Genomic DNA, 11,948 nt, shown 5'->3' with positions numbered 1-11,948 from the left:
TATCATGGTATTGTTACCACATATATTAGATCTACAAGTGCTATAAAAAGATCATGGTTTTTGCTTTAAAGATTCATGTGTCTTTTAAAGGAATTTTGAGAATAAAACATATATTGGCTTGGTCAAAATGTTTATTTGGGTTTTTCCATGGAAAAAGTGTATAATCAGTTCAGTTCAGTTCAGTTCAGTCGCTCAGTCATGTCTGACTTTTTGCAACCCTATGAACCGCCACACATCAGGCCTCCCTGTCCATCACCAATGCCCAGAGCCCACCCAAACCCATGTCCATTGAGTCGGTGATGCCATCCAACCATCTCATCCTCTGTCATCCCCTTCTCCTCCCTCCCTCAATCTTTCCCAGAATCAGGGTCTTTTCACATGAGTCAGCTCTTTGCATCAGGTGGTCAAATACTGGAGTTTCAGCTTCAACATCAGTCCTACCAATGAACACCCAGGACTGATCTCCTTTAGGATGGACTGGTTGGATCTCTTTGTAGTCCAAGGGACTAAGAGTCTTCTCCAACACCACAGTTCAAAAGCATCAATTCTTCTGTGCTCAGCTTTCTTTATAACCCAACTCTCACATCCATGCATGACTACTGGAAAAACCATAGCTTTGACTAGATGGACCTTTGTTGACAAAGTGATGTCTCTGCTTTTTAATATGTTGTCTAGGTTAGTCATAACTTTGCTTCAAAGAGTAAGCATCTTTTAATTTCATGGCTGCAGTTATCATCTGCAGTGATTTTGGAGCCCAGAAAAATAAAGTCAGCCACTGTTTACACTGTTTCCCCATCTATTTCCCATGAAGTGATGGGACCAGATGCCATGATCTTCGTTTTCTCAATGTTGAACTTTAAGCCAACTTTTTCACTCTCCTCTTTCACTTTCATCAAGAGGCTTTTTAGTTCCTCTTCACTTTCTGCCATAAGGGTGGTGTCATCTGCATATCTGAGGTTATTGATATTTCTCCCAGGATTCTTGATTCTAGCTTGTGCTTCCTCCAGCCCAGCATTTCTCGTGATGTACTCTGCATATAAGTTAAATAAGCAGAGTGACAATATACAACCTTGACGTACTCCTTTACCTATTTGGAACCAGTCAGTTGTTCCATGTCCAGTATTAACTGTTCCTTCCTGACCTGCATACAGGTTTCCCAAGAGGCAGGTCAGGTGGTCTGGTATTCCCATCTCGTTCAGAATTTTCCACAGTTGATTGTGATCCACACAGTCAAAGGCTTTGGCATAGTCAATAAAGCAGAAATAGATGTTTTTCTGGAACTCTCTTGCTTTCTTGATGATCCAGCGGATGTTGGCAATTTGATCTCAGGTTCCTCTGCCTTTTCTAAAACCAGCTTGGGCATCTGGAAGTTCACGATTCACATATTGTTGAAGCTTGGCTTGGAGAATTTTGAGCATTACTCTACTAGCGTATGAGATGAGTGCAATTGTGTGGTAGTTAGAGCATTCTTTGGCATTGCCTTTCTTGGGATTGGAATGAAAACTGACCTTTTCCAGTCCTGTGGGCACTGCTGAGTTTTCCAAATTTGCTGGCATATTGAGTACAGCACTTTCACAGCATCATCTTTCAGGATTTGAAATAGCTCTACTGCAATTCCATCACCTCCACTAGCTTTGTTCTTAGTGATGCTTCCTAAGGCCCACTTGACTTCACATTCCAGGATGTCTGGCTCTAGGTCAGTGATCACACCATCGTGATTATCTGGGTCGTGAAGATCTTTTTTGTACAGTTCTTCTGTGGATTCCTGCCACCTCTTCTTAATATATTCTGCTTCTGTTAGGTCCCTACTGTTTCTGTCCTTTATAAAGCCCATCTTTGCATTAAACATTCCTTTGGTATCTCTAATTTTCTTGAAGAGATCTCTAGTCTTTCCCATTCTGTTGCTTTCCTCTATTTCTTTGCATTGATCGCTGAGGAAAGCTTTCTTATCTCTCCTTGCTATTCTTTGGAACTCTGCATTCAAATGGATGTATCTTTCCTTTTCTCCTTTGCTTTTCACTTCTCTTCTTTTCACAGTTATTTGTAAGGCCTTCTCAGACAGCCATTTTGCTTTTTTGCATTTCTTTTCCATGGGGATGGTCTTGATTCCTGTCTCCTGTACAATGTTACGAACCTCCATCCATAGTTCATCAGGCACTCTGTCTATCAGATCTAGTTCCTTAAATCTATCTCTCACTTCCACTGTATAGTCATGAGGGATTTGATTTAGGTCATACCTGAATGGTCTAGTGGTTTTCTCCACTTTCTTCAATTTAAGTCTGAATTTGGCAATAAGGAGTTCGTGATCTGAGCAACAGTCAGCTCCCAGCCTTGTTTTTGCTGACTGTATAGAGCTTCTCCATCTTTGGCTGCAAAGAATATAATCAACCTGATTTTGGTGTTGACCATCTGGTAATGTCCATGCGTAGAGTTTTCTCTTGTGTTGCTGGAAGAGGGTGTTTGCTATGACCAGTGCATTCTCTTGGCAGAACTCTATTAGCCTTTGCCCTGCTTCATTCTGTACTCCAAGGCCAAATTTACCTGTTACTCCAGGTGTTTCTTGACTTCCTACTTTTGCATTCCAGTCCCCTATAATGAAAAGGACATCTTTTTGGGGTGTTAGTTCTAGAAGGTCTTATAGGTCTTCATAGAACTGTCCAACTTCAGCTTCTTTAGCGTTAGTGGTCAGGGCGTAGACTCAGATTACTGTGATATTGAATGGTTTGCCTTGGAAATGAACAGAGATCATTCTGTCGTTTTTGAGATTGCATCCAAGTACTGCATTTTGGACTCTTTTGTTGACTGTGATGGCTACTCCATTTCTTCTAAGGGATTCCTGCCCACAGTAGTAGATATAATGGTCATCTGAGTTAAATTCGCCCATTCCAGTCCATCTTAGTTCGCTGATTCCTAGAATGTTGATGTTCACTCTTGCCAATATCTACATATATATTCTTAAATTCTTCCTTAGTGAGTATGTTAGGGCTTCTTATCCTTACTTTCTGTCTATTTGTCCTGGGATGTACATTGGAGACGTATGTAGGGATGACTTTCCCAAATGTAAGAGTGATGTGACAAACTCAAAACTTACAAACAGGAAGGCAACGGGGAGATTCCCTATTGAAAGAATCTTCCCTGTAACATTATTAATAGGTGAAAATTGAAACACAGCTTTACCATTTCAAGGGATGAACACATGTCTGTGGATCAGATCAGATCAGTCGCTGAGTCGTGTCCGACTCTTTGTGACCCCATGAATCGCAGCACACCAGGCCTCCCTGTCCATCACCAACTCCCGGAGTTCACTGAGACTCACATCCATCAAGTCAGTGATGCCATCCAGCCATCTCATCCGCTGTCGTCCCCTTCTCTTCTTGCCCCCAATCCCTCCCAGCATCAGAGTCTTTTCCAATGAGTCAACTCGTCACATGAGGTGGCCAAAGTACTAGAGTTTCAGCTTTAGCACCATTCCTTCCAAAGAAATCCCAGGGCTGATCTGTGGAAGGGAGCTCTAATTATTGAACTCTTTAACTTTATGTCAAGCCTTAAACTAACCTAATGTAACATCTACATTTGTCCAACTTCTACCCTTTTGAGTCACATGGAACGTGAAAAACATGAAAGTTTTAGTCGCTCAGTCGTGTCTGACTCTTTGTGACCCATGGACTGTAGCCTGCCAGACTCCTCTGTCCATGGAATTCTCCAGGCAAGAATACTGGAGTGGGTAGCCATTCCCTTCTTCAGGGTATCTTCCCAACCCAGGGACTGAACCCAGGTCTCCTGCATTGTAGGCAGATTCTTTACCATCTGAGCCACAAAGGAAATCCTGAGTTACATGCACTGGCTTTTAAGTATCTTCCCACTTGAATCTTCAAAATTCTATACAAAACCTTATCAGTCACTGTATCTATGCCACGGACGCTTGACCCTGCAGTGTTCCAGCTGCTCACCTTTGGATGCTAGGTGCCTTTGTGCAGGTTCTCATTCATACGCTCACAGTGCTCTGCATTTAGAGACTTCTTCAAACTGCAGAGACAAATTCTTCAGAAGGGGGAGATTTTCTTACACTTTCTTTTGCAATTGACTCATTTATGCTTCCCCTGTTCTATCTTTGTAGAACCTTTATATTCAGATATGGGACTCCTGAATTAATCTTTTAAACTGCTTACCTTTCTAATTTTCCAAATTTTAGTCTATTTTTGATATGTTTTGGGCACTTTTATTTTCTTCTTCAGTCTATTTATGAATTTCTTTTTACTAGTCCTAATATTATATTCTAGGGTCATTTTCCTTTATTTTCTGATTTTTTTTTTCACACAGCATCCTCTTCTTCAGAATAAAACATGTTCTAATTTTAAAAGGATATATATTATAGGATTTTTAAAATTGTTTTTGCTCCCTAACTGATCTTCGTTTTCCTCGAATTTTTTTTCTTCTGTTTTTTGTTCTCTTGGTTCCTCCAACTGCTGTGGCAGGTCAGCTGAATATAGATAATATGACCAACCATCCTGGCTTCACAGTTGACTGAGGAGTTTCTGGGATATGGGACCTTCAGTTTTTAAAATGGGACAGTCCTTGATAATGTGGGATGAGGGGTCACTCTACTTGTGGAACAGGTATTTCCTTGCCTACACAGAAAATGCAAGGCACTTGCAGTGCCTGGTTGCTGTTTATACAAACTTTTAAGCAGTATTCCTGTTTCTAAGCTCTCACCCTCACAGTCCTTGGTAGCTGAGGCCTCCATGTGCTGACTGACCAGTTCTGTTGGGTGAACTGACCTGTTTCTTCTTACTTTCCCCTGTGCAGAATTTAGTTTGTACCTCAGTCTTACTACCTTGGAAACACTTATTTTTGCTTTCCATATTAAAAAATTGTGAAATATTATCCATTGTAACTTTTTCCCCATACTCTTTGTCCTTGCTAATTAATAATTTTTGATTCCTACAATGCCTTTTAGTGTGATTGGGAGAATAAGTGGAAATGGTTAGCTGATCACATTAAATAGAAAGAATTATTATTTTCCTCCCTAGAACTGAACTGTAGCGTCCCGGGTGAGGGGTCAGCTGTTTCTTTTTCATGAATCTTGACCCTCCCTAGTGCTTCATTCTCTATCTTTTGGCCCTGGACTTATAGGGAACAAAGGAGTTATTAGGGCACTCACATAGAGTGAATACGCTCCTATCTGGAACAGAGGAAGAGAACAAACTAGAGCTGTGCTTTGGTTTGGAGGACTGGAATGGCTGAAAAGGGGCAGATTTAGGAGAGGTGCCTCCTCTGAGCTCTCTCTTGGAATTAGGGGGTCATGCAGAGAGGAGGCATGCATGAAGAGCTTAGAAAATACCTGGTTTCTTGGTTGAGATTGAATGTGGAAAGGGTCGAAACTGGAAAAGTATGAAGAGAAATATATTATAAGTTGACCCTAAATACTACAAGGAACTGCTGACACTGTAACTGGAGAAGCAGCATCCCGCACATTTCTAATCCAAATATCAGAGTGGATGGTTGCCCTCTGACCCCAGGCTGCTGGTTTTGCACAGGAGGTGGAGAGGTGGCTTAAACTCAGGCATGTGCATGTGCACTTGCCTGTGTGCACACACATAAGTTTATGGTAGGAACATAATTTATGAATGTTAACCTGTAGATAACACGGAGCTCTTTAACCCCTAATTTAGGGTCTTCTCCAAAAGCTACTAGTCAGGAGGGGGAGATTTCTCCATCTTTGAGCATCTGTAAGTGTTGGGTGGCATTCTAAACCAGGAGAAATATTTTTCTCCAGTTGAAAAGTTTCTCTGCACTGACTCACAGGGACTAATTAATTATTTTCTCACTTTGAAAACTTTGTAAGGAATTAAAGCAATTATCTCCTTCTTAGATGGCATATACCTTAACTCAGCTTCTATTAATACCTCCAGCACAAAATCACTCAGAATTTCTCTTGAGACACTCTGATGCAATTATTTCAACCAGTTAATCATGTCCCTTCCCCTGTCAGAAATCAAGTGCAAAAACATCTTTTTTTCTTAATCTTCTGAAGTGATGAAGTTCTTGACTTCCAAATGCTGGGAAATTGGTGTACAGTAAGCTGTTTATCTCAGCATCACCAGCATCACATAGGAAAAATTCTGTCTCACATGTTTTATACATTAATATAAAATAATCTTGAGCTCCAAAATCACTGCAGATGGTGGCTGCAGCCATGAAACTAAAAGACACTTGATCCTTGGAAGGAAAGCATGAGAAATCTAGACAGCATACTAAAAAGCAGAGACATCACTTTACTGACAAAGGTTCATATAGTCAAAGCTATGGCTTTTCCAGTAGTCATGTACAGATGTGAGAACTGGACCATAAAGAAGGCTGACTGAAGAACTGATGCTTTCAAATTGTGGTACTGGAGAAGACTCTTGAGAATCCCTTGGACAGCAAGGAGATCAAACCAATCAATCCTAAAGGAAATCAGTCCTGAATATTCATTGGAAGGACTGATGTTGAAGCTCAAACTTCAATACTTTGGTCATCTTATGTGAAGAGCTGACTCACTGGAAAAGACCCTGATGCTGGGAAAGATTGAAGGTGGGAGAAGAAGGGGCCGATGGAGGATGCCATAGTTGGATGGCATCATGGACACAATGGACAGGAGTTTTGCAAGCTCCAGCAGATAGTGAAACCTGGTGTGCTGCAGCCTATGGGGTCACAAAGAGTTGGACACAACTGAGCGACTGAACAAAAAAATATTTTATTATACAGATGAAACAGAATTTATTTAACCAGTCACCTATAGATATCTCACTGCCATCAATATGTTGTTATTACAAAGACACTGTAACAAAGACGCTGATAACATTGAACTAATGACATAAGAAATGGGGAGATGGATTAGGACTAGGGTAGGGGATGCTGCGGAGAAGGCAATGGCACCCCACTCCAGTACTCTTGCCTGGAAAATCCCATGGACAGAGGAGCCTGGTAGGCTGCAGTCCATGGGGTCGCTAGGAGTCGGACACGACTGAGCAACTTCACTTTCACTTTTCACTTTCATGCATTGGAGAAGGAAATGGCAACCCACTCCAGTGTTCTTACCTGGAGAATCCCAGGGACGGGGGAGCCTGGTGGGCTGTCAGCTCTGGGGTCGCACAGAAGCGACTTACCACCAGCAGCAGCAGCAGGAGGTACGGATTAGGGGAGTGGTGAGGTTGCCAATGCTATAAGGGAGGCATGAGACATCTCTGTGGAAAGCTGGATACTAGTGTGGTAAATTTGGGGTGTGTATGGGGAAAGGAAAAGAAGGACCCAGAGATGAATCAAAGACCTGGAACCACAGAAAGAGAACTATAGAGAGGAATCAGGAGGGAAAGTGGCCAGAAGAGGATGAACAAATGAAGGGACAGGAAGCAGGGACCTTGAAAGGATGGCAGAATGTAAGAAATACAGGGAGGGGACACAGGCTGCCTCTTCCTCCACTCCTGCACTCCCCTCAGCCCAGCCACCCAGCAAGGCCAGCTCTCCCCTCCATTCCACCTTGGGCACAGCAGCTCTGCTGACCCACCCAACTCCTGGCGGGCAGCACAACCTGGGGGCCAGCAGGTGGGAGAACTCCTTGCTCAGCCCTTCCTCCCACACCCTGAGAAAGTCCACAGATTAGAGAGGCATGTCTGCACCTAAACAATGGCCACCCCTGAAACTGTACAGGTATCAGACTGTGCACTGAGTTCACAGCCAGCCAAGAAAATGTGCAGGGAAGTATTAAGGCCACAGGACTTTGGGATAGGAAAACAGGAGAATATGCTGGAGCCAGAGCAGGAATAGGGAGCTTCCCACAGTCAGAGGATATAAAGCTAAGGACAATTTATGAGACAATGATTCAAGAACCTGGAATCAAATTACTAGAACTAATCAATGATTATAGTAAAGTTGCAGGATATAAAATCAACACACAGAAATCCCTTGCATTCCTATACACTAATAATGAGAAAACAGAAAGAGAAATTAAGGAAACAATTCCATTCACCATTGCAATGGAAAGACTAAAATACTTAGGAATATATCTACCTAAAGAAACTAAAGACCTATATATAGCAAACTATAAAACACTGGTGAAAGAAATCAAAGAGGACACTAATAGATGGAGAAATATACCATGTTCATGGATTGGAAGAATCAATATAGTGAAAATGAGTATACTACCCAAAGCAATCTATAGATTCAATGCAATCCCTATCAAGCTACCAACGGTATTCTTCACAGAGCTAGAACAAATAATTTCACAGTTTGTATGGAAATACAAAAAACCTTGAATAGCCAAAGCTATCTTGATAAAGAAGAATGGAACTGGAGGAATCAACCTGCCTGACTTCAGGCTCTACTACAAAGCCACAGTCATCAAGACAGTATGGTACTGGCACAAAGACAGAAATATAGATCAATGGAACAAAATAGAAAGCCCAGAGATAAATCTACACACATATGGACACCTTGTCTTTGACAAAGGAGGCAAGAATATACAATGGATTAAAGACAATCTCTTTAACAAGTGGTGCTGGGAAATCTGGTCAACCACTTGTAAAAGAATGAAACTAGACCACTTTCTAACACCATACACAAAAATAAACTCAAAATGGATTAAAGATCTCAATGTAAGACCAGAAACTATAAAACTCCTAGAGGAGAACATAGGCAAAACACTCTTGACATACATCACAGCAGGATCCTCTATGACCCACCTCCCAGAATATTGGAAATAAAAGCAAAAATAAACAAATGGGACCTAATTAAACTTAAAAGCTTCTGCACATCAAAGGAAACTATTAGCAAGGTGAAAAGGCAGCCTTCAGAATGGGAGAAAATAATAGCAAATGAAGCAACTGACAAACAACTAATCTCAAAAATATACAAGCAACTCCTACAGCTCAACTCCAGAAAAATAAATGGCCCAATCAAAAAATGGGCCAAAGAACTAAATAGACATTTCTCCAAAGAAGACATACAGACGGCTAACAAACACATGAAAAGATGCTCAACATCACTCATTATCAGAGAAATGCAAATCAAAACCACTATGATGTACCATTTCATGCCAGTCAGAATGGCTGCGATCCAAAAGTCTACAAGCAATAAATGCTGGAGAGAGTGTGGAGAAAAGGGAACCCTCTTACACTGTTGGTGGGAATGCAAACTAGTACAGCCACTATGGAGAACAGTGTGGAGATTCCTTAAAAAACTGGAAGTAGAACTGCCTTATGATCCAGCAATCCCACTGCTGGGCATACACACTGAGGAAACCAGAAGGGAAAGAGACACGTGTACCCCAATGTTCATCACAGCACTGTTTATAATAGCCAGGACATGGAAGCAACCTAGATGTCCATCAGCAGATGAATGGATAAGAAAGCTGTGGTACATATACACAATGGAGTATTACTCAGCCATTAAAAAGAATACATTTGAATCAGTTCTAATGAGGTGGATGAAACTGGAGCCTATTATACAGAGTGAAGTAAGCCAGAAAGAAAAACACCAATACAGTATACTAACGCATATATACGGAATTTAGAAAGATGGTAACAATAACCCTGTGTATGAGACAGCAAAAGAGACACTGATGTATAGAACAGTCTTATGGACTCTGTGGGAGAGGGGGAGGGTGGGAAGATTTGGGAGAATGGCATTGAAACATGTATAATATCATGTATGAAATGAATTGCCAGTCCAGGTTCGATGCACGATACTGGATGCTTGGGGCTGGTGCACTGGGACAACCCAGAGGGATGGTATGGGGAGGGAGGAGGGAGGAGGATTCAGGATGGGGAACAAATATATACCTGTGGTGGATTCATTTTGATATTTGGCAAAACCAATACAATATTGTAAAGTTTAAAAATAAAATTAAATTAAAAAAAAAAGAAGAAGAACCTGGAATCAAGTAGTTATTCAATTCTGGAGCCAGAGAATATATTTCTGATACTCCCCTCTTCAGAAACCTAAATATCACATATATTATTATTACATTTAATTTTAAAACATTTTATTGTGAAATGCACCATAAGTGAAACATATATATATATATATACACACACACAATAAAGTGAATTTTTAAATAACAACGTATAATGATAAACACCATGGCCATAATATAAAAGAGTTCTGTTGCACACAGATTATTTGATGATGATTAGGCTCCGGTTCAAAGTGCTTTTCAGACCATTCTAGAATTCAGAATGTATTCTGCCATATAAAAAGCTTTAGGGCAAGACTAGTTCCTGAATAGATGACAGCATTGTTTCACTCTGTCCCGAAGTGCTTCTATGACTTTGTCATTCCGGAGAGTGAAGATGAAAGGATTGAGGAAAGGAGTGACTACGTAAACCATCAAGGAAACAACCCTGTTGTAATCTGTGGCCTGAGTTTGCTTGGGTTTCACGTAGAGGAACAAGCAGCTGCCGTAACCAATCACGACACATGTGAAGTGGGAGGCACATGTAGAGAAGGCTTTCCTGCGGCCAGAGGCCGAGGGGATCTTGAGGATGGTGGAGATGATGTAGGTGTAGGAGACAATTGTAGGGATCAAAGAACCAAAAAGAACAAAAATAGCCATTAAGAAGAGGATGAATTCCATGAAAAGAGTATTATCACAGGATAGTTTGAGCAATTGCCCTCGGTCGCAGAAAAAATTGTCCACCACATTTGATTTGCAATAGGAAAGCTGAAATGTGGCATAAACTGGCCAAATTTCAAAAAGGAACCCAAACAACCATGACACAATTACCACAAAGTTGCAGGTGCGGCTATTCATTATGACATTGTACCTCAAGGGGTTACAGACAGCCATGTAACGGTCCACAGCCATCGCTCCCAGCAGCGTAAACTCTGTGGTCCCCAGAGCAAGGTACAGGAAGAGCTGGGTGACACATGCAGCCAGAGATATTGTCTGCATCCCAGGGAGCAGCAACCCCCAGAGCATCATGGGGACGATAATGGTGGTCACCAGGAGCTCCAAGGCCGAGAGATGACCAAGGAAGAAATACATGGGAGACTGCAGATGTTTATCAAGACAGACAATCACAATGATGACTGTGTTACCCATTAATGTCACTAAATAGAAGAAGAAGAAGGTAGCAAAGAGGATATGGCGTAGTTCTCTAGATCCTGAGAAGCCAAGGAGATAGAATTCAGTGGCACTGGAGTGATTCCCCAACATGTAGCTCGGACTTTTGTTCCTTGTGAAGTCTAGAGAGCAAGGGAGAGATAACATACTTCTAACCTCAGAAACATGAAAACCATTTTCAGCTTGAGGAAATACACCCTACTCTTAGGCTCTACAACATGACTATTTTCTACACAAAGTTAATGGTAGATACTTTATGAAGGAATGTGTAATATATTAAGATAATAGCATAGGTCCAAAAAGATGAGCAATGGTCACCAATACCACCCTAGGCATGAAAACCCACCCTCCCCAGTAGGCACCCATGCCTCTCAGTTCACAGCTTTGCTCCCACCTGCTACCCTATTTACCTTCTGGAACACACCATGCTCATTTATACAATGACCCCTTCCATTCTGAATGCCCTGAACTGTCTTCTGTGCCTGTTTTGTCCATGTCCTGCAAAAACTGCTGTACATAAACAGTTATAAGACAAAAAAATGTTAATCACTCAGTTGTGTCAGACTCTCTGCAACCCGATGGACAACAGCCCGTCAGGCTCCTCTGTCCATGGAATTCTCCAGGCAACGATACTGGAGTGGGTAGCCATTCCCTTCTCCAGGGGATCTTCCCGACCCAGGGATCTAACCTGGGTCTCCTGCATTACAGGCAGATTTTTTACCACCTAAGCCACCAGAGGAGCCTATGAGACAGAATTCCTAGTTAATCACAGCCAGACATAGTTACTTCTTTCCTCTGTATCTGCTAAAAACAGGGTCCATTTCAATTATATTCATTCTAAATTTGT

General features: G+C 41.6%; 1 protein-coding gene across 1 annotated transcript; it reads right to left on the bottom strand.

Moving 5' to 3' along the window:
• Window positions 1-10,213: 10,213 nt before the first annotated feature.
• Window positions 10,214-11,489, bottom strand: LOC109558136 (olfactory receptor 9A4). Its single transcript, XM_019959596.2, has one exon. The coding sequence runs from the start codon at window positions 11,246-11,248 to the stop codon at window positions 10,250-10,252; it is 999 nt and encodes a 332-aa protein (XP_019815155.2). The 5' UTR covers window positions 11,249-11,489; the 3' UTR covers window positions 10,214-10,249.
• Window positions 11,490-11,948: the final 459 nt, after the last annotated feature.

The sequence above is a fragment of the Bos indicus genome, chromosome 4, assembly GCF_029378745.1.
Source record: "Bos indicus isolate NIAB-ARS_2022 breed Sahiwal x Tharparkar chromosome 4, NIAB-ARS_B.indTharparkar_mat_pri_1.0, whole genome shotgun sequence".
In the NCBI taxonomy this organism is placed as follows: Eukaryota; Metazoa; Chordata; class Mammalia; order Artiodactyla; family Bovidae; genus Bos; species Bos indicus.
This window is presented reverse-complemented; position numbering and strand designations above follow the sequence as displayed.

Coding starts and splice junctions, on each gene's coding strand:
- LOC109558136 (XM_019959596.2), bottom strand. CDS start 11,248: ATGTTATCTCTCCCTTGCTCTCTAGACTTCACAAGGAACAAAAGTCCG.